The 23,393-nt window shown below is 38.0% G+C and overlaps 1 protein-coding gene across 9 annotated transcripts in view; it reads left to right on the top strand.

Moving 5' to 3' along the window:
• Nucleotides 1-22,968, top strand: part of POT1 (protection of telomeres 1) — a 159,405-nt gene extending 136,437 nt beyond the window's left edge. For 6 of the 9 annotated variants that reach the window (XM_030549173.1, XM_030549171.1, XM_030549167.1 and 3 more), the window contains 7 exons: nucleotides 383-539; nucleotides 3,339-3,544; nucleotides 7,429-7,564; nucleotides 10,520-10,611; nucleotides 14,936-15,027; nucleotides 19,444-19,549; nucleotides 20,542-22,967. In XM_030549173.1, coding sequence (XP_030405033.1) covers nucleotides 383-539; nucleotides 3,339-3,544; nucleotides 7,429-7,564; nucleotides 10,520-10,611; nucleotides 14,936-15,027; nucleotides 19,444-19,549; nucleotides 20,542-20,654 — 902 coding nt within the window. In that variant the 3' untranslated portion in view covers nucleotides 20,655-22,967. Of the gene's footprint in view, nucleotides 1-382; nucleotides 540-3,338; nucleotides 3,545-7,428; nucleotides 7,565-10,519; nucleotides 10,612-14,935; nucleotides 15,028-19,443; nucleotides 19,550-20,541 lie in introns of all 9 variants that reach the window. The other 3 variants (XM_030549168.1, XM_030549170.1, XM_030549169.1) reach the window with 1 other exon arrangement.
• Nucleotides 22,969-23,393: the final 425 nt, after the last annotated feature.

Genomic DNA, 23,393 nt, shown 5'->3' with positions numbered 1-23,393 from the left:
CATCTGATTGGTCAAAACTGGCTTGAGTACTGCAAAACCACCATTTTACTTTACCAGGGTTTGCAAATCTAACATTCAGTTCCATGGGAAGTGGAATTGCAGCCATCAGCTGAATTACTTAGAACCCTTATCAGTTTTAGCTACAGCTGCAGAAAAATGCTGCTAACATGATTTCTCAAATGTGCTTACAGACTTTAGGAACCAGTAGAGTATCCTTACCTTTTTCAAGAAAATTCCAAATTAAAAAAAAAAAAAAAAAACAATAGTGCAAATTCTTTTAACACATCCCTGTAATGGTTCCATTCACTCACTGTATTGTGCACTTCTATTGTTCCAAATATTGTTTCATTGCTTAATAGCTTGTATTTTTATTGCTTTACAGTATTAACAGATCATCAGCATTTGGATGACACAGCACTGAATACTATCTTAAACAGCTCAGTTCCTCAACAGTATCGCATTAGAGCAAAACTCAGAACTTTTAAACCCGAGAAGCTCTGTCAGTCCGTTAAACTTTATTGTTCAAAATGCAACTCACTGTAAGTGTTTTACATAATAACAGTAAAAGTTACAGATTGCTCAGTATGTTTTAGGAATCTTAGATAAGCTTTTAAATATTTTCATCTTTCTTTTAACACTGAAGATGAGTTGAATTTAAATCCATTTCATTTCAAGCAAAGGCTTAGAAGTTTACTGAAATTAGTTGGGGAAGACTGTAGTCATATGGGATATGCTTACTAAGTTCTATTCAGTAGCTCCAGAATTCTAGTTTCTGTTCCAGTTCACAAATTTTGCATTCAATTTTTCCCGGGACCTAGAAGCAAGATTTACCTAACCCTTCTCTTACAATTTTTTTGAGTATCTCATCATAATAACCTGTTAGTATCCACGTAACTATCTGTATTTTGGCTTTTAGAATTCTAAAATGGTGGAGACTGTCAGTACAACTAGAAGCAGAGTTCGGTTTTATTTTCAAAGTTATTTTATTAAGGGGGGAAGTATCATTTGAAAACTGTCAAGCTGCTGCAACGCTATATGTAAACCCGTGTTATATCGGGTCGCATTGTAGCGGGGTAGAGGTGTATTTGACAAGTCACAACCAGAGTGGGGAGTTTCATCCTGTTTCTACCTCCCTGCAAACCTGCATAAGAACTGTTCGGAAGTTGCTCTATAAATGGAGCTGAGGAGAGGGGCATTCTGTCATGGTATCGGTGGACCCATATATTCCACTTCCCCATCTGTAAAAGGGGAATAATAGCACTTCCCTACCTCAAAGTGCTGTTGTGGGGATAAATACATTCAAGATTGTGATTTTCTGTGAGATGTATTGATGAAAAGTGCTATATGAGAGCTAAGTATTATTATCATAGACTTTAAGGCCAGAAGGAGCCAAAATGATAATCTAGTCTGACCTCAGCCTCACGCTTCTGTAGTAGACCCATACCTCTGGCTGAGTTAGTGAAATCTTCAAGGAATGAGCTTTGTTTTAATAATTCATGGTACACTTCAGTTCTAACAATTTAATGACACTGTCCTTTATTACACAAACATCTATATTTTACAATTAATAAATAAAGCTGTTACTGGTTTAAAAAAAGAGGGTTCTTCATTTGAATAGTGCTGTGAAAAAACCTTATAGAACTTTTTTTGTAGGAGAATGCCGATTCATCAAAATCAAAACATTCCATGGGAACGTCACTTTTGACAAAATATTGTTTTTAAAAAATTGAAGCATTTGAGTAAAGTCAGAATATTTTTGCTTTTCATTTGTTACTTTTCATTTCAAAATTTTATTTCATATTTAATTTTGTTTTTTATATTTTTATTTTATTTTAAATAAAATATTTTTTAAAATGAAAAATGTAAAACCCAAAACAAAAAAGTTTGAAAAATTTTGTTTGGTGAGAAAATTTCAAAATTTGATACTTTGTTCCAATTCAGAATGAAATGCTTTTGAAAAAATGGAATTCCTGTGAAATGCAAATTCCTGACCAGCCCACAAGAATTATACAGAGAGAGAGTGTGTGTGTGTGTGTGTGTGTGTGTGTGTGTGTGTGTGTGTGTACAGGGACTACAACTTTATTCTTAAAATTTAAAAATCATATAGCAAATGAATAAATACATACATTGGGTACAAATGCCAATAGAAGGAAAAAACAGACCCAATTAGTGCTCAATCCTTTTGCATGCAGTAGTACAGTTATGCGTTCAGAAGCATGCTCTGGTTGGACTTTTGCCCTTGATTTCTTTGGGAGCAGGAATTGGTGTGAGTAAATGCTTTTTTAAATAGAGAGAGTCTGAGTTTCAGACATCCTAAAACAAAACACCCATCTTTTTTTTTTTTTTTTTTTTTTTTTTTTAATTTTAACAGTTTCTTGTCTCCTTGTTGCTATTCCACTCAAAGCCAACAAGGCTTTTTCCCCCAACAGAAAGTGTGCCAGAACATTTGTTGTTAAAATTTCATAAGCAGTCCAAGCAGCAAAGAGTCCTGTGGCATATTGTAGACTAACAGACGTATTGGAGCATGGGCTTTCATGAGTGAATACCCACTTCGTCGGATGTATTCACCCACGGAAGCTCATGCTCCAATACATCTGTTACTCTATTAGGTGCCACAGGACTCTTTGCTGCTTTTACAGATCCAGACCAACACGGCTACCCCTCTGATATAAGCAGTCCACTATTTTTGTGTTTATGATTACACTTATACATTGGGTTCATCCTGCTATCTATTCCACCATGCAGAGCAAGGAATGCAATGTGTTTGCACTCCAGCACAAGTTCAAACAGTGGTTATGTGTGGTACAAAGTAAGGTATTGTCTTGCAGTGGAAAGTGGTTTCAAACAGCTGCTGCTCTTGTTTTCTTTTTTTGCAGAATGCATGGTAAAATAGAGTGGGATAATCTGGGTTTCACTGTTGAAGAGACATGTAGCTATGTGGCCATTTTAGGGCCTATTTCCAAAGCCCAGTGAAGTCAGTGGGAATCTTTCTGTTGATTTCAGTGTGGGCTTGGATGAAGGTATTAGACTTTACCCCTACTGACAGACAGGATTCGCTTTCTTGGCATGCAGCAGCAGGCTCATTCATGCAGGACTAGTTTTCCTTGAGCTTATATACACAACACTCCACACCTTTGCTGTGCACCATCAAACCCTTAAATTGCTACAACTTGGTTGTATATTATCTTTTGTCAAAGATCAGTGTGAATTTTCCAGTATATGCTGCTGTTATAATAATATTTCAATATCTTGTTTGTTTAAAGTACTGTATTTCAGTTACTAGACTATTGAAAGAGAAGCTGCTACTATTTGCTTATTGCTTTCTAAAATGTTTTTAGGCAAGAAGTTCCAAATGACGATGATTTCGACTTAATATTAAGAGACTGTGCAGCTGCAGCTCCAAATCCAGAAGTACATAATTCATTGTGGTATGATTCTGCAGTGTGGGATACAGAAAATCAGGGGCAAAGAAAAATAGCTGTTCATTTTGTAAAACACGATGAGCTGCTTCAAGAGCCAGAAGATACTTTGATTATGGTACAAGGTAAGATAATTAAATTACAGTTATACCACCTAGGATGGCGCAGTGGAGTTTACCACTAGAAATTTAGGATTTTAATATCTCTGATTTAAAAACAAAAAGTTAGTTAGTGAGTTGTTTTTAAAAACAAGCACACGCATATTAGAATCAACTGTAAGAGATGGTAAAATCCATTAGCATTTTAAGGTTAGAGGTGGTTGGTTGAGTCTCTGATGTTTTCGGATAAAAATTTAAACTTGCAAAAAATAGTGGGTTTGGATTTCTGTAAACCAGACACGAGTCAGATACCTTTGTATCTGATAAATCCAAACCAAGAAGCTTAGTGATGATGCAGTTTTAAAAAAAATGTACTGTCTCCAGCTGGGCTTTTAGGTAGGTAAAGTTCTGATTTGGAATGGTGATTGCAGTCTTACTAAAAATCTTCAGCTATGGCTGGATAAATAAAAGCCTTCTGCTAATGCAAACCTACTATATACTTTGTCAGCCTCTGGATGTCAGTGTTGTGTCACATAAAGCTGAAGCAGTGTTCTTTTTAAGTGATTGCTTTTTAGGGGGAGAGAAAAAAAGCCACCTAACTTTAAACAAAGCAGTTTAGGCAAAGATATAAATAAGGATGTTTGGGTAGAATATAAGTAAGAAATTTTTGCACAGCTTCACATTCTGAATTTAAAACAAGGGCACAGTATCCAAGTGGATCAATGTGGAAGGGCAAGAGTGAGTCAGTTGGCCCTTTCCATGGACAGATCATTAGGGTTAATGCAAGGCCCCTTCGGTTTGCTACTTAGCTTATTATCTGGCTAGTTTCAACAGTTGTCTGTTTTGTGGTATGTCCCCAAATTCTTCAATCTGTTGATATAATTTTCTTCCTTTGTAAAAGCCCTGTCTCCCTAGTTCTGTGTCTGATTCTGGTTTTTTTCCTCCTAAAATAACCAAACAATATACCTTGCTCTGCAAATCATTGGAAGATATTAAAGCCCCAGCAGCTGAATGTTTGAGAGCGAAAGAGAGCATGTGGAGTGGAAGTGAAAGACACAATTGTAAATCTTCATATATTTACTAAAAGAAACTTTAGGTGACCAGTATTTCAGTTCATTTTCTCCTTCTGAATACTGTCAATGGAATGTGTCTAAAAAAGATGGGGGAGGAGTTTTTTGTGTGTTCCCAGATACATCCTTCCTTAATTTCTCCTCATACACACAACAGCAGCTATTCTTCTGGCCAAGTAGATCTAAATATTACTCTTGGTGTTGCATAAGCAGCTTGCTTTAGTACAGTATGAGATCTTCCCTTCCCCAGAGACCAGATGCTGAGCCATGTTACTTCCACAGGATTTTTTTTGCCTCTGTTGAGCTGAGAGTTGAGAGAGCGCTGAATCCAGGAAACAGATCCACTGCCAGAGGCGGCTCTAGCTTTTGTGCCACCCCAAGCACGGCAGTCAGGTAGCCTTTGGCGGCTTGCCTGCAGGAGGTCTGCCAGTCCCCGCCGCCAAATCCGCAGGACCGGCGGACCTCCCGCAGGCATGCCACCGAGGCAGCCTGACTGCCGCCCTTGCAGGGACTGACAGGGCGCCCCCGCAGCTTGCCGCCCCAGGCACACGCTTGGAGCGTTGGTGCCTGGAGCTGCCACTGTCCACTGCTACATCAGCCTTTATTTAAACAACTTTTAATGAACATAAATAAAGCTAATTTGTGGCAAACCTTAAAAAAGGTGGAGTTTAAGATATTGATTACATTTAGATTAATATGTATTATTCATTTACTTCCATTTTTATCCAGTAAATTCACTGATTGATTTCAAAGGACAGCTATTGTTAATCCAACACATTTGTAGATGTTGATTTGTTGGTACACTGAAAACATTGTCTGCAATGACTTTATATTCCAAATACCTTTAAATTATGGCAGAATCGCAATGGTTCCATAGTTAAGGCTGTACTGAGTTTTATGCTTAACGCATGATTTAAATCCTTCATCTGGCCATAACATTTCAAGCATTGTGTTCTGAAGAGGTGGTTGCTATGGCACTGGACTGGATTCTATTCTTGGCTCTGCTTTGTAACCCTGAGCAAGTCACTTCATGTCTCGGTGCCTCTGTTCCCCTCCCAAGCTTTATTTATCTTTTATGGTTACATTATAGGTAGGTATTGTCTCTTACAATGTATTTGTACAGTGCTTAGCACAGTGGGGTCCTGATCTGGTTGGCTTCTCTAGTCACTCGTGCATGATAAATAACTGTTGTTATAATAATAATAATAAAATATGAGGCAAAGCCAGAGTTCCTATATTAATGCTTTTGTATGATCTTAAATCTAATTTAAGCTCAAGTTGTTTTTGCAGAAAGTTACTTATTTCAGAAATTCACTGATATATATCTTTCCTGTTATCCATTCAGGAACTAATTAGTTCAAATGTTATTTAGCCAAAAACTAGTGGTTATTAGGTGCATAGCAAAATAATTACAGGATTAAGTGTATCAAACTGATTCTTGACATTACAGGGAAACATAATTACACTGGTCTTAGATCAGAGCGTTCCTAGATTCAATCCAGCAACCATATCAGACAAGCACTGCTGTGATTGAGTGACCTGTGATCATTTTAAGAAATGACATCCCTGTATCTCTAAGGGATAAAATGTATGTCTTATGATACTAGACTGGGGTGGGCAAACTACGGCCCGTCTGAACTTTTAATCTGGCCCTCAAGTTCCTGCCGGGGAGTGGGGTCAGGGGCTTGCCCTGCTCCGCGTGCAGGCAGGGAGTGGGGTCAGGGGCGTTGCGGTGCTTCCAGAAGTAGCAGCATGTCCTTGCTCCAGCTCCTAGGCGTAGGGGCAGCCAGGGCCAGGGAGCTCCACATGCTGCCCCCACCCTAAGCGCTGCCCCCCGCAGCTCCCATTGTCCAGGAACTGTGGCCGCTCCCCTGCCCCTGCCCTGATCCCCCTCCCACCCTCTAAACTCCTCAGTCCCAGCCCGGAGCACTCTCCTGCACTCCAAACCCCTCATCTGCAGCCCCATTCCAGAGCCCGCACCCCCAGCCAGAGCCCCAACCCCAACCCCCTTCCATAGTCTGGAGCCTCCTCCCTCACCCTGAACTCCTCATTTCTGGCCCCACACCAGAGCCCTCACCCCCTCTTTCACGCCAGCCCCCAATTTCATGAGCATTCATGGCCCACCATACAATTTCTATACCTAGATGTGGCCCTCAGGCCAAAATGTTTGCCCACCCCCGTACTAAACTCAGGTAGCTTCTCCAGTAATATAAAGCATTCATTTCTAGTTTTGGTAAGTTACCAAGTGGTACTTAAAATCATATTATTATGTTTACTACTGTGTTGAATTTTTCCCCTCACTTCAGTTCTGATGCTGTTTTAACAGCCACTTGCTCTCATATTGCTAACTAAAATGTAATGGTTTGTACCACTTAAAAACTGAAATGTCAAGCTGTTTTCTAGTGGAATAAAGCATATTCTAGTTCTGGTTGTTCTCAAGACAGCAGCCACTAAAATTGCTGGAAATGTCATGAAAGAAAAAGCAAAGTGTAACCTGCGTAAAGTTACTTGAAGGTCTGCTATCTTGTTAACTACTATTGTTTTAAATATATTTCATAACAACATGTTATGGTAACTTACAACTTTGATTGCACATGTAACACGTGGTTGTGTTAACATTTTGATGTCTTTGCATGTGGTGATGAGTCACTTTTAAAATGTTGTGTGGTTGTTCCTATACTTTTAATACATGCAGTACATTTAAGGAGTTCCATGAACACTGGCCTGCATACAGTGATGAATTACAGATGCTGAAATGGATATCCAGTAGGCCAAGAAAGATGAATAAAGTAATTTAGCATTAAATACAATTAAGAAAACATTTTTTTCTGCTTTTAACAGGGGGGACACTAAAAGAAATCAGAAAACTTTCAAGAAGATTTAAATGTATTATACCTGTGAGATCAACGGAAGAAGATCTTGAGTTACTAGACCTTTCAGCTCCCTTCCTTTTGCAAGGGAAAATATGGCATTATGGGTAGGTTAAGAAAAAAAAGTCTTAATAGTTTAGAAGTGGTTGCAATTAATAGATGTATAGAAGGTTAGTTTGTTTCAATAACTTAAATTCCAGTGTCAGTTGCAAACAGGTATAACTTTACCTTCTCAAGCTTGTTTTTTAAAAGAGTTGTCCATGACAACTGCAAACATTAAAATTGTATGGAAGAAGAAGACATTGATCTGGAGCCTGAACGTGAAACTTATACTACCACCACTACAGTTAAGAGAAAAGAAACGTACATTATACACTTCTGTTTTCAGGAGTTGACAGCTTTTTTTTTTGCTTTTTTTTTTTAATTACACCATTAGGTTAAAAAAAGCTTATTCTCAACCCATAGAATTTCCTATAATTCTTTGGATGGTAGCGAGGGGTAAGAGGGTTTCCTCAAGGGTCAAGGAGGCAGTGGGTATAGGAGCCCATGGGCCAGGATGGTCAGGCTACTAGAGGTGTCAGTGCTTGACTATGATGTGCTACAGCCCCTACTTGATGGTATGAAAAGATGGTTATTTGAACTTAACAGTTTTTTCTGCTTTAAAAAATAAAAAAAGCTCTTGGCTATCGAGAGATGCCTACTTATACGCCTCATTGAGGCTATGACATTGGTGATACCTTAGGTTCCTGCTGGGCATGGGTCATCACCAGTACAAAGTACCACCCTTTGAGCTTTCAGTATGCCTCATGTGTTCACTAACTGTTTGGCAGCTCAACTTCATAGACGGGGCCTGCAGGTGTTTCCTTGTTCCTAGATGTCTGTCTCATTAGAGCCCAGTCTTATAACTCTGCCCTACAGGAGATATTTTTCCTCTTTAAATCTTTGGGTTTTACTGTAAACATTGAAAAATCACACTGGTTCCTACACAGTCTTTCACTTTCCTAGGGGCCACCTTAGATATGACAAGAGCCCTAGCTTTATTGCCCCAGGACAGGTTTTGAGATCTTCTTCAGGCAGTAAATCTAGTCAGGTCCAGAGGAGCAGGGGCAGTAGTTTTGCCTTTGGCCTGATGGCAGCTTGTACCCTTATTGCCCTCTTTGCATGAGTATAGATGTGTCCCTTGCAGAGGTAGTTGAGTCTACTGTGCAGACCAGTTGATGGCCTATACATGATAGTTTCCCTTATTCAGAAGGTTTGTGATTCTCTTTTGTAGTGAAAACACCCAAAGTTTGTCTCAAAGAGAAGCCCATCCTACAGCCAGCACCTTAAAATAATGGTAGGCACAAAGGCCTCCAAACCTGGGAGCTCATTTAGGAAACTTGAAGGTTCATGATGTTTCAAAGTCTCACTTGTGTGTACTTATCAAAGCACAACAAGTTAAGACATTTACAGTAATATCAAATATACACCAAGGTATGGTTATAAGGGGCTATCCTTGAATTCCCTGATGTCTGTACATTTAAAATCTTAGCCTTTGCAATTGTCATTAACGATATTACATTTAATCTATGTAGAATTTTTGGGTATTATCTTATTGCCCACGTAGTTGTCCTAATTCTGAATGCCACATATTCTGTGTAACATATTTCATAGAATCATAGAATATCAGGGTTGGAAGGGACCTCAGGAGGTCGTCTAGTCCAATGCCCTGCTCAAAGCGAGACCAATCCTCAACTAAATCATCACAGCCAGGGCTTTGTCAAGCTTGACCTTAAAAACCTCTATGGAAGGAGACTCCACCACCTCCCTAGGTAACCCATTCCAGTGCTTCACCACCCTCCCAGTGAAAAAGTTTTTCCTAATATCCAACCTAAACCTCCCCCACTGCAACTTGAGACCATTGCTCCTTGTTCTGTCATCCAATGCCACTGAGAACAATCTAGATCCATCCTCTTTGGGAACTCCCTTTCAAGTAGTTGGCAGCAGCTATCAAATCCCCCTTGGTTCTTCTCTTCTGCAGACTAAACAATCCCAGTTCCCTCAGCCTCTCCTCGTAAGTCATGTGCTCCAGCCTCCTAATCATTTTTGTTGCCCTCCGCTGGACTCTTTCCAATTTTTCCACATCATTCTTATAGTGTGGGGCCCAACACTGGACACAGTACGCCAGATATATTTAAAAGATATTCATTATTTTCCTGTGACATATTAAACCAAATTCTGCTATAATTTACTCCATTGTAAAACCGGAGTGACTTCATTGATATCTGCTTCACACCAGTGTAAGTGGGATCAGAAGTAGGTCTACTGATTGTACATGACAGGTTTGCTTTCAAAGCTAATCTTAAAGATAATAAATGTCAATTTTATGTTACAAATGTAACATACTAGCACAGAAGCTTATTTTGAGGGCAGAATAATGCTACCGTAACTGTTTCTTGGGGCAAATGAAAACAACTTTATATGGACATCTCTCAACGAAAGATATTTTTATCCACTTACAGAATTTTAGTTGCTGTCTTACATCCTGTAAAAGTTTGATGATGATATATTAGTACTCCAGAAATAAAAAGGAGAGGTCCTTTTAATAACTTAAAATATTTTAGTACAAGTTAAGACAAATTCCTATACTACTGATCTTATAATCCTATTGTGTTTTTAATACATATTAGAGTTTCAGATTTATTACTGCTCTTACAAAATGGCACTTTGTATGTATTGTTAAACCACAAAAAGTGCTAGTGCATGAATATGTGCTCAGTTGGTACTGGTGCGCAGTTAGCCTTTGTTATTCAATTAGGCTCTTTCATGGGTCAAAATAACTTACTTTTTGTAGCTGGTGATTCATAAGGAACATTAATGTGGTTTAGTACTTTAGATGTTGTATGAAGCTTCCCTGCCTTAAAAAACCTGATTTGTCAACTGTGGATCTTTTCATAGTGGAGATGGTTTGTATCCTCACTGAATAACTTTATTTGAATAAACCTGTTTGACGCAGAATGAAAAAGCTAATAGTTCATCACCTTGAAGTCTGTACATTATCAGCATTTTATTTTAAATGTCAGGTGCAAACAGTGTTCGAATCAGAAGACTATCCAGAATCTCAGTTCCCTTGCAGAAGAAGAGCCATCGTGGGAGCCAACTGAAATAGCACAAGGTTAGCCAACATTATGATGTGAAATAGATTGTGCCTTGAATCTTAATGTAGATACAAATTGTCTCACTGAATGGATTATACTTTTGCTCAGATCTTTATATGTCCTATGGATGCATACGTGTTTTCATTTTGTGGGCTGGAGTTAAATATATGATTACCTTTTTAAAATACTATATTAAAAACTAACTGAAAAACTCTTTACCTGTTGAAATGTGAGATCATTGTTTAGTGTTTATTCTGCACTAGGTGGCATTTTTAACAATTAAGATAGTGCAGGTGTAACGAATCTTTGGTCACATACTTACAGATGTCTATTGTGAGCGATACACAAATATGTAGCATCAGGAATAAAATTTGTATGACTCATAGGTCTTCCACTTGAGCCAAACGTGAATCTCCCTTAACTGTGAGTGATAGTAAGGTTTGTATCTTTTGTAAACACTACCATGAGAGGGTATAAACACTAGCCTAATGCATAACCCAGGGAATTGGTGAAGAGTTAATTGCCCAAGTCAAGAGTTTGAGCCCCTAATTCCCCTTTCTGCTTTTGAATCTCCTTATCTATTCCTTGTGTTGCTTTAGGTAGTCATATCAACTGATGGAAGGAAAACAGAGCCTTGGGGAATACAATGGGTGAAGAAGATAACAGTTTGAACTGTTTCTAAATTTAATTTTAAATCAGTTCACATCCTAATAAGGATTTGCAATCTCAAGCAGTATCTAAGTCTGACTGAGTTTATTAAAGAATACAAACTGCTGCAGAAGTATGTCTCTCACAAATATCCTCTCATGTTTATTCTGTATTAGTAAATGTAAGCTAACACACAACTTACAGTATCAAATAGTGTTAATTAGAAATGTACTTCTCTCCAAATAAAAAAACCCCTAAATTCATTAAATGAAAGCTTTCCAGCAAATTAAATAAAAGCAGTGATTGGGAGATTTGTAATTCCTCACAGCATAATTCAGCAACGTACCAATGTGGCTACTGCATGAAAACCAATTTTGTCTGGCAAAATAAATAGCTCTGATTTGGTTAGATTGAACCCTTTGCTTTCAGAATGTACTGCCCTGACATATTTTAGTCACTGAGTGGTTGGATCATGGCAGCATAAACAGTGTAGGACTATCCAAAGTACCATGGAGTACATTTCTTTTTTTATAGGTAAATACTTGATTAACTATTTAATTTTTTTCCCCAGAATTGTTTAATTAAACATAGCACAGATATAAAATGGGAAGATATATAAATGTCTGTAATACAAGAGTAATGCATATAATATATAACTGATATTTTCATAAGAATTTTTGAGTTCATATGAAAAATATGAAGGTTCATAAGGCAAGAAGTGTGTTAAGAAGCATCAGTTGTTTATATTCAAATATCTGTGGGCTCTTATGAGTCCAAAGTGCAAAGTCTTCCCTATTTTACAATTGTGGACTCCTTTTAATGGAGTCTAAACTCTTACTGAGCAAAATTTCCTGAAGGTGACCTAGTCTGGAATCATCAGGAGAAACTGAATAAGTGATGAGTAAACAGATCATCTACCTTTTTCTTGGAAGAAACTTCAACAGTGTTTCTGTAGCAATGTCTATTCTCATATAACTTCAAACATATATTGCAAGCAGTTATTTTTACTTACTTTTAAAAACAAATTGATAAAATATGTGAATATATTGCTAATTTTAGCTGATTATAGATCATTTGTGCATAGAATCAGAATAATAGAAATGTATGACTGAAATGGACTTCAAGAGATTATCTAGTCCAGCCCTCCATGCTGAGGCAGGACCAACTAAACCTTAGACCATCTCTTACAAGTGTTTGTCTAACCTGTTCTTAAAAACCTCCAATGACAGGGATCCTTTAACTTTCCTTGGAAGCTTATTCCAATGCAATTTTTTTGTAATATCTAAGCCAAATCTCCTTTTCTGAAAAGTAAGCTCATTACTTCTTGTCCTGTCTTCAGTGGATTTGGAGAACAGTTGATCACCATCTTCTTTGTAACTGCCCTTAGCACAGTTGAAGACTGTTACCAGATCCCTCCTCAGTATTCTCTTCTCAAAATTAACATGCCCATTTTTTTTAACCTTTCCTAATATGTCAGGTTTTCTAAACATTTTACTATTTTTGTTGCTCGACTCTCCAGTTTGGCCACATATTTCTTAAGGTGTGGAACCCAGAACTGGACTCAGTATTCCAGCTGAGTCTTCACCAGTGCCATGTGGAGCAGGACAATTACCTCTCGTGTCTTCTTATTACATAAATATTCCTGTTTATACACCCCAAAATATTAGCCTTTTTCACAATTGCATCACGTTGACTCAAATTCAATTTATTCACTTACACCTCTGATTTCTGCAGTGCTACTCCTTAGCCAGTTATCCCTGTTCTGTAGTTGTGCCTTTGGTTTTTCGTTCCCAAGTGTAGTACTTTCCACTTGTCTTTTGTTGAATTTCACCTTGTTGATTTCAGACCAATTTTCCAATTTGTCAAAGTCATTTTGAATTCCAATTCTGCCTTCCAAAGTGCTAGCAACCCCTTCCAGTTTAATGTCATCCACAGATTTTACAAGCATGCTTTTCACTCCATTATCGAAGTCATTAATGAAAATATTAAATAGGACCAGACCCTGGACAGGCCCCTGCAGAATCCCACTAGGATTCTCAAGCAGTATTCAAAATATAAAGCATACATAGACACTTATTTAAAGACAGCCAGGAAAGAGCATGATTGGTAAGTAGTTGCCATAATTATATACATTAGGTACATAGTTTTGAATCTTTTTTGTTGGACAGATGACATAGTTAATATCAGTGGGAGAATGTACCTAGCCATTGAATTTTCGCAGATGGGTTTAGTTAATTTCAGAGTACCAGTCAGGCAGCTTTTTTATTTGAGTAGAACTTGCCACGGAATTTTAACTACATCATATGGAATAAATTGTTTTCCGATAGGTAATATATTTCACTAAATATATTGCCATGTGTTCGTTTAGAACACCATCCTGTTATCATTGAATCAAAGGCAAAACTCTCACTGATTTCAGTGGAAGATCAGGCAGAAAGAGATCCTACCACGTAGTCAGAAGTTAGGATGTATGCAAATGTTTGCAACATTTTTACTAAAGAGAAAAGAGGTACTTTAGAGCAGTGGTTCTCAAAGCTGGTCTGGCGCTTATTCAGGAGAAGCCCCTGGAAGGCCTGGCTGGTTTGTTTACCTGCTGCATCCGCAGGTTTGGCCAATCATGTCTCCCACTGGCCACGGTTCACCACTCCAGGCCAGAGGGGGAAGGAATAGCTCAGTGGTTTGAGCATTGGCCTGCTAAACCCAGGGTTGTGAGTTCAGTCCTTGAGGGGGCCATTTAGAGAACAGGTAAAAATCTGCCTGGGGATTGGTCCTGCTTTGAGCAGGGGGTTGGACTAGATTACCTCCTGAGGGATCATAGAATATGGTCCCTTCCAACCGTGATATTCTATGATCCCTCAGTCTCCACTGCTTCCCACAGCCGACATGGGCCTGGAGCAGTAAACCACAGCCAGTGGGAGCCACAATCAGCCAAACCTGCAGACACAGCAGGTAAACAAAGCAGCCCAGCCCACCAGGGGCTTTCCCTGAACAAGCAGCAGACCAGCTTTAAGAACCACTGCTTTTCTGTATTTTTCTAAACTCTTGAGCAAAACTGAATTTCCATTCTAAAGTGGCACTCTGTACATAAATCTTTCTGAGCGTCTCATTTTACCTGCAACACAAAATGTTTTCACTTAGTGTATAACATTGTCATGAAACCTATATGTAGAGCTACATGAAATTTTCAATGAAAATACGTTTTACTGAAAAAATGCAGATTTGCTTCAACCAAAACAATTAGCAAACTCAAGTAGATTTTGGCGAATTTTTTATATTGGTGGGAGGAGAGAGACAAAAAAACTTTTCATTTCAGAAATGCATTTTGTTTTGGAATTTCCCTCAAGTTTATATAAAAATAAAAATCTTGAAATAAAAAAAAAAGTCTGGTTTTAGGTTGAATGAAACATTTCCATTGTTTGCTTTAAAAAAACTCAGAAATGTTTTGTTTCAGGTCAACCTGAAAAGATTTTGTTGTTTAGTTTTCGGTTCAGTGTTGAACTGAAAAATCTGCTGTTTGTACAGCTCTAATTATAAATTCACAAACTCCACCCATCCATGTATCTGATTATATTTTAAAATTATAACTGTACAATAAGTCACATAATTAAAAGCAAGTCATTTCATTTACCTTGTGTTGTGATAATTTTGTCTTGAATATTCAGTACCTAAAGCAAAATATTTTTCCCACACTAGTTTTAGGTATTGAGCCACTCCAGTATGTTTTTGTTATGAAGTTTACACTTGATGATGGCACAGGAGCACTGGATGCATACCTCTTTGACTATGTAAGTAAACAGAGAGTAAATAGATAATGGTTCTTAAGTATGGTCTCAGAGATGTTTGAATGTGTATATGAATTTGTGCATTCTCTTTGTCATATCCAGTGTTTTAAAACCAACTATTATAATGAATGTACAAATTATTAGCACTATCCACTGGTGGAAATGGTATTTAGGTCAATATCAGATAAAAGGCAAAATGGGCGAAAAATGTTTGAAGTCTTAAAATGGATTGAAGAGAGGAACTGGAGTAGGGGGTGTGACCCTCCCCCCCCCCCAACACACACACACACCAGGGCACATCCTGGACTGTAGGCCTGCTGTGTTCCTTTTAACTCTCTGGATCACGGTACTCTTACACTACTCTGCTAGTGACTAGCAGCCCCTTCTGGCTTTGCTCTCACACAGCTATTAGCATGTGAAGGTACACCCAAAAGTTACATGCAGGCTCTCACAGCCTGTCATGAACTATACACAGGGAGATACCAGCAAATCTCTCCAGCCCCAGTCTTGCACCCCAGAAATGTACCATCATGCATTGAGGGGGGAGGGAGAGCTCAGTGGCTTGAGCATTGGCCTCCTAAACCCAGGGTTGTGAGTTCAATCCTTGAGGGGGCCATTTAGGGATATGGGGCAAAAACTCTGTTGGATGATTTAATTGGGGAATGGTCCTGCTTTGAGCAGCGGGTTGGACTAGATGGTCTCTTGAAGTTCCTTTCAACCCTGATATTCTATGATTGATTCTGTGATCAAGAAGGTCTTGAGCATTGTAAGCTCTTTAATTAATTCACCACTCCTTCAAGGGATGGTAGACATGCCCCAATTTTGTAATCTGAGCAGATTCCCCAAGCTCTTTAGACAAACTCAATGGTAAAGATAAAAGATTAAAATAAATTTATTAACTATGAAAAGATAGAGTTTAGGCAATTATAAGTGGTAGGCATAGAAATCAGAGTTGGTTACATAAGAAATAAAAGGTAAAATTTAAGTTTAAGTCATAAACTTTATCAGACTAAGCAAGAGTTGAATTAAGCAGTTTTTCTCATTCTACTTGGAGTTGCAAGTAGTTCACAGTTCATAATACACAGGCTGAATTCCCTGCTCAGCCTGAGACCAATTTCCCAGTTCAAAGTCTTTTCTGCCAAAGTCTTGTTGCCTTCAGAGTAGGTGGGGAGGAAAGAGGCAGACTCTTGATGCCACTGTCCCTCAGTTCATGTGCCTGGAAACATACTGACTCAAACATGGAATCAAGTATCACCTGTCCTGATATCTTGATGAGTCACTGAGTTAAGCAATCCCCATTGTGTAGAGCTCGAGCAACTGTCTCTTATTGAATTGTAAATCTCTTGTTTGCAGTTCCCCTGCTCGTCAAAAACTAGTGAGGGTTGCCTAACACCCATCTGAGTGTGGGTTAGCCCCTTTGTTGCCACTGGAGAGCTTGCTATCAGCGTCTCCTAGACTCTCAACATATGTAGCAAAATCTCCATATACAATGATGATATACATATTTTGACAGAACAAAGAGTTTCAGCAAATCCTGCGTTTTTTCATAGGATACCTTACAAGGCATTCTTTGTACAAAATATCATAACCATGCACAAGTGATGAATATGGGGATACAAGGTGCAGTTTTTAAGTACAATATGTCACAGAGGTATTCGGCTCCCTGTGTTTCCACAAAGTCCCTGGCTGAGTTTCTCTCTGTCATGGTGTTGAAATACCCTGTCTGATTGCTTTTGATTGAAAGTCATTGAGAGTGACTATTTTTTTTTGGGTTAGCTCAGGATTTTGACTATTCTGACAACTCTGTTTTCTTACTGGGTAGATTCCAGCCAAAGCCATATAGCTGTCCATCTTCGAAACCTAGTTTTTTGATCTAAAGGTCTAGGTAATGTGGGCTCTTGCTTGTCATGGACTGACTAGTGCCTTCTAGGTTGTATTCATCTAGCCTCCAAATAAATGTTAGTCCCTGCCCCCAGAAAGATTGTTTGCCTTAAGTAGATATTTGGTCTCCACATTTAACATAAGATTATACATTCACTCTTTGTGACTTTACACACTTTGCTTAAATTACATGTCTCTGTTTACCAGTTTTCTAAAATAGAAATAATATTGGCTTGCCCATGGGAATGTGAGGGATTAACTAAATGATTCTAAAGTGCTATGTAAATGTGAAGTATTATTTTTCATATGCATATGTAATAGATGTATAACTTTGTGGAAGTAATGGAAGATCTTATTTCATACATTCATGATGTCAAAGTTAAATTAGTTGTGAGTACTCTGCATGTCTTAGATTTTGAGTAGCTGGGCCTTCATGTTTCATTTATATAGTTGTTTGCATGCAATAGACATTTATTTTGGCTGTCCTTTTGATTGTTGCATACCTGCTGATAATTTCAGGTAGGAAAGTAAATGTTAAGACGTATGAGGGCTTTGATTAGCATTATCAGCATCTATTCATCTTATCTAATATAGCATTATATTTGTAATATATTGCACTGCAGCTTTGGAATTATCTAAAGCCAGTTGGGCTTTTTGGTCCCTGTGTTTCACAGCTTGGGACAGCCTCACCTCAGATGCATACAAATTAATATATACGTATATTTTTACCCACTGTGTCACGTGGCAATAAGAGGAAAATGTTTTCCCATTTCTTTTCTTTAACCCATTCTGTATAACAAGTTAAAAGGCTTTTCTATTAAAATATGAAGGCCTTTAGCTGCAAAGGAAGCTGGAGCCCAGCATCCCCACTTTCTTCTTTTTTCCTTTCCTCTGCCTCTTTCCTTCTTTGAAAGCTGTTCTTTTAAATTGAGAAACTAATCTGGGGGAGCTGCTGACTGCTACAACTGAGTTGCAGAGGGAAAAGGCAGTTTTCTTCTGAAGTGTCACCTGCACTTCAAAAGGAAACTGTCACTTTCCTTTGCCCAGACTAAGGTGCTCCAAGAGTGCTTGAGAAAAAGCTGGGCTGCTTTGAAGTGTAACTTCAAACTAGCTTCCATTCTGATTTCTATAGTAACGCTCCCAGTTCATTTTCTTAACCTGATAGTCTGAGTTGAAGGAGCTGGGGAGAAGAGTCAGGAAAAATTAAAGTGTGAGTTGAAAATGTGTCTCTTTTTTGCCATAAACAGTTGTTATTTAACAGTTATATTATAGTGCCATCTAGAGGTCGACCAGAAAGGAACCCATTTTGCTAGGTGACAGGTCAGCTGGGCTCGGAGGAGAGAGAGTCAAGTCAGGTCAAAGTTATGTTAAAATAATGATGCTGCAGTGAAAATTGTTGGGAATAGGTGTTATACAGTTCCCCTATTGTTTTATTTCATCATCTACTTGGGCTACTTTTTATAGTGGAAAGATAAATTGTGTAAAACCCACCCACTTTTCTTTTCAAACTGAAGAATGAAATTCAAAACAAGAGTTCTACTTGCATAGGTTCAGATTCTGACACCCATACTCTTGTTTAGTGGTATCTTACTCCTCAGGATTTCCATTAATAGCAATGGACTATTTGAGCGATAAGGTTGAATTTAAATAAGGATGGCACAATCCTGTCTGTAATTTCTGTCTGTCTGTCTATCGTACTTATATGTTCCCCATCACTGTAGTATCTAGAGCTGGGCAATTGGAGGAGGATTATTTTTGCCCCAAAAAAATGAATTTTGGGGTCTCTGAAACTATTCACAAATTCGTGATGAATTTGTCAAAAAGTTTTGCCTGAGAAAAAATGAAAAACATTTTTTCAAAAAGTCAAAATGTTTCATTTCAACCATTTGAAAACACTGTTTGACTTTGTTTCAAAATTTTTCATTTTGAAAATTTTCAAATATTTTTTGACTTTTCATTGTGAAATGATGTTCCATTTTTAAATGTTGTCCAACTGAAAGAAACCCACGCGAAATGGTGAAAAACATCCAAAGCTGACTGAATCAACACACAAAATGAAAAAAGTAATCATTTTGTGTCAACCTAAAACATTTCAGTTGATTCAAAACAGAAAAAAAATTGAAAAACTGAATTTCAGTTTGAATCAAACCAATTTGTTTTTTCACATTTTTCGGTTCAGTCCCCTGCCAGCTGAAAAATCTATTATTCACTCAGCTCTAATAGTGTTTGAGCACCTCATGATCTTTAATGGATTTATCTTCATGCAGTATGTGTGTTAGTAAAGCATTAAGACTACCAAAAAAGTGCGTAAGTCATTGACCATACTACATGTCTCAGGGATAATACCCTACTCATGCATGCTCTGGTTTGTTTCTAGCTGTGTCTGGGTCCTTTTAAAAACACTGAACTGAATATATTGCTCCCTTTTGTCATTTTAGTCTCTTCATAAGATTCAAGAGCCTGCTAAAATGACACTGACTAATGACACCTGATGTATTTTTCTCTTCTTTTCTCCTCAAACCTTTCTACTTTCCTCAGGAAAAGTTTTTCCAGATTCCCGCCTCCGAAGTCCTTACCAGTAGCCTTCTTCAGGAGAAGATGGAAATGATCATGAATATACTTTGTCCTCCAGGAACAAAACTAGGTCAGCTGTCACTTTTTGTAATCTGCTACTATGTATGTAAAGTTATGTTGAATTCACCATTCATGTATTGTAAATATGATGAGAGCACAGACCAAATTCAATACTACAGAATTGTAAGGAAATTGTTACTTACTTTTGTTTAGTGTAATATGTTTGGTTTGTCCTTTTTAAAAGAAGGGCCTTTGGAAATAGGAGTAATAATTCAGTACCTACAATGGTAATAAGCGTGTGCAGCTGGTCACTCATGCTGGCATAGATTCAGTTTTGTATGTATACATGCTTGTCCAGGCAGAGCTAGATGTGTAATTCACATTCATATGGAAGTTAACCAAAACACCTTTATTTAAAATGTCACAGAAGCATAGTGACAATTAATAGAGAATTCAGTCTGAGCCCCTCACTTTAGGCCGGATTCTTCCATCGAATGCACATACAAAGTTGGAGTACCCTTTCCTGCAGGAAACCCCTATGGAAAGTGACTCAGGGTAAGCAAATCTCTGTGAAGATCCCATCACAGAGTTCCTCTGAGCATTTCATCTGGGGACCCAAAGTGGAAGCTTCCACTGGGCTGTCTGCATAGAACTGTTTGTCTTTGCCATAGCTCTGGCCCTTAGAAGCCTGTTTCCTCACAGTGCAAGTCCAGAGCACCCAGGCACCCTTGTCCCTGGGGACCTTCTCCCACCCAATGCAGTGAGTGTTGCATACAAAAGAAGATATATCCCTAGGCTGCATTATCTTCTCCAAGTACAAACCTTTGGTGAGAACAGAGGGAGAATAATGATACAAGTGCCACTCTGCTCTCTGGCTCTCTGTACCAGCAGAGAGGAGAAGCATTTCTCAGTGGAGACTGATCAACCCATTCTGTGCATAAGAAACTTCAAAATCCATTTTTAGTTTTCCTTTTAGTCAGATGAATTATGTGTTAAAGTTCCACTTTTCTTATGAAAGCTGGAAATACTATCAAAATGTGTAATTTTGTTTTTGATTTGTAGATGACTTGCCATGGTTGGAATGCTTCATCAAGTCTTATAATGTCAAAGATGGAATGGAACAGCAAGTTTGCTATCAAATTTATGACACTATGGTTGCTGAAGATGTTATCTAGTGTTATGTATTGCAATTTAAGAGACATGCAATTTATCAACATTATCAATTACAAAAAAGTTTTGAAGCTATAAACACCATACAAGGTTTTGTATAACATTTAGTGTATCATGTTCTGTGTTGAGAGATATTAATCAGGAAAATAAATGGCTTTTTCTGCATCTCACTTGTGCATGAAGGTTTTAGCTCTTCTGTTCCTGAATTAAAATGAATTGGACATATGCTTAGAGGTATTTATTACTTGCTCTGGGCCCAACCCAGTGAGTCAAGTGGTAGTTGAGATGCTCATGGGATTGGTCACTTCGTGACTGAGACTGTAATATCCAAACATTCCAAGCTATTACACAATTGAAAATTATCATTAATGTTACTGAATTCTGCTGTGACCTACAGAGTCGAATTTAAAGGGACATTGTAAAATGTAAACATGTTTTGTAATGTCTGAAGAACAGTTAACATGATTATGCTTTGTTTCTTTATCGATTTTAATACAAAAGAGTAAGTGATTTGAGAACAGCTGTGGAAACAGGGCTCTTCATTAAGTTGTATTGCCTCACTTTATTCTGTACAAATCTATTTTAGGGTTCTAAAAAAACATGTTTTCTTTCCCTACTTTAATTTCTCTTTTTATATGTAGTGAGCTCTTCCTGCGGTCCTTATGTGTGCAAGTAGTGTTATTGACCTCAGTGGAGCTATTTGCATGAATTAAAATTACTCATCTGCTTAAGAATCATAAAGTCAGGCCATAAAAGCAGGGATATTTAAAATATTAAAATGAATACTAATATTTATTAGATTATAAGGATGGTAAAGTCAGACATATTTGGGGCCATATCGGACATTGCTGCTCCTTTAAATTGTGTGTGTTTTTGCAGAGATTCTTGCACATAGTTTGGCTAAATTTAGTGTCCGGTTATACTGTCTTGATTGCTTTTCTCTTTTGTATAATTGGATTGGATGACTAAGTTTAGAGAGAGCATTTTCAGGCCAACAAGTGACTAATTGGCTACCACAGTGGAAAGAAATTGCCTGCTTTTACCTTGCATTCTGAAGTATTTGCCCCAAATTCAGAATCATTTTCTAGAGAATAATTGTAATGTAAAAATTCTCGTTAGGGGAATATGCTTCTTGTCATCAAGGAAAAAAAATAACATAACACTTGCGCAGAGGATTTTTTTAAAGGGAGCATGGAGATATTTAAAATAGTGCTCATAGTTGACTGGTACTTTGATACTAAATACAAATGATTTTACAGTGTTCCAAGAGATGATTATTAGAATAAGCTATTATATCCACTTACAGTTTCATCCAAATGTCAGTAGATTTTTGTGGGGTACTTTAAAAATCACTCTGCGCCATAGAAACAATGAGCAATGACCCTAGAAGTTTATCAGTTATCATGTGGGTAGAAGGTGCATTAACACTGGAAGCCAATGGTTCACTTTCAACAAGAGTAGAAACTGTCAGCCTGATTGAATAGGACCATCAACTTGCCAAGCAAGGAACAACACTGGCATTAGTTCTGAAAGCAGCTACTTACCTACCCCTGGCCTGATGAGAGATACTGATAAGTGAATTATTTTTAAGACTTGAACACCTATGTGGGTGTCCAAATAATTTCAGTGGAATTTAACTCCTGAAGCACTCATCCATAAGAAATATATAAGGGGTTTGTTTGCTATGTAATGGATAGTTTAATCACAAAAACTATAGAGCCTGTATTTCTGGTTGTGTTACATGACATCACAAACCATATTTTGCACTGCCAATTATTAGTAGAAAGTTTGTTTTAAATTGTAAATGTTTTTTATGTACATAAAAAGTCATGTTCCTGTACATCATTGCAGGTATTAATAAAATCTATTTTAAAGTAAACCTTTTGAAAAGTAATAGATCAGAATATATAAGGCTCACACTTCAGCGTAAATTTGTTTTCACCATCTCTAATGTTTGAGATTCTTGGCAGAACATTTTCAAATCATTTTATAATTGTACGTATGGCACATGAAGTTGTCTGGCTATTGAATATTGTAAGTATTTAGCTGATTTAAAATAATGAACTCTGCTCACACTTAACTTTTGGATATCTATTCACAAAACCTCTCTGCTGCCAATGGCCTTCATCCAGCAAAGCACATTCTTAGGGTACGTCTACACTACCCGCCGGATCCGTGGGTGGTGATCAATCTATCCCCGATCGCTCTGCCATCGACACCGGAACTCCACCATGGTGAGAGGCGGAAGCGGAGTCGATTGAGGGAGCAGCAGTGGTCAAATCGCTGTCATCCTCACCACCAAGTGAATCGACCTAAGATACACCAACTTCAGTTACGCCATTCGTGTAGCTGAAGTTGCGTATCTTAGGTCGACCCCACCCCCACCCCTAGTGTAGACCTAGCCTTACATAATTTTGTTGAATTGGAACCAAAATAGCTAAATGTCTTACCAGATGTATTTTCTTTGAGATTTTCAGTGCTTGTGGAAGATGTTGAATTTCTCAGAACTGAAGACCACGGTTCACAAAACTTGTCTCAGTGTTGACCTGAAGGGTCCTTCTGTGGGAGTGATTGAGCTGTGTTTCATCTCCACGATTGTTTTATTTCTTAATGCTTATGTGGAGACTGCCAACTTAGAAGCCAATTGAGATAGTAGCTTCTGTGATGCAGGAGTTTCCACTCTGATCTGAATTGAGAGCACAAACTGACTCCAACTTACTGTAGGTCACACCTGTTACAATAAT

The sequence above is a fragment of the Gopherus evgoodei genome, chromosome 1 (genome assembly GCF_007399415.2).
Source record: "Gopherus evgoodei ecotype Sinaloan lineage chromosome 1, rGopEvg1_v1.p, whole genome shotgun sequence".
Taxonomy (NCBI): domain Eukaryota; kingdom Metazoa; phylum Chordata; order Testudines; family Testudinidae; genus Gopherus; species Gopherus evgoodei.
This window is presented reverse-complemented; position numbering and strand designations above follow the sequence as displayed.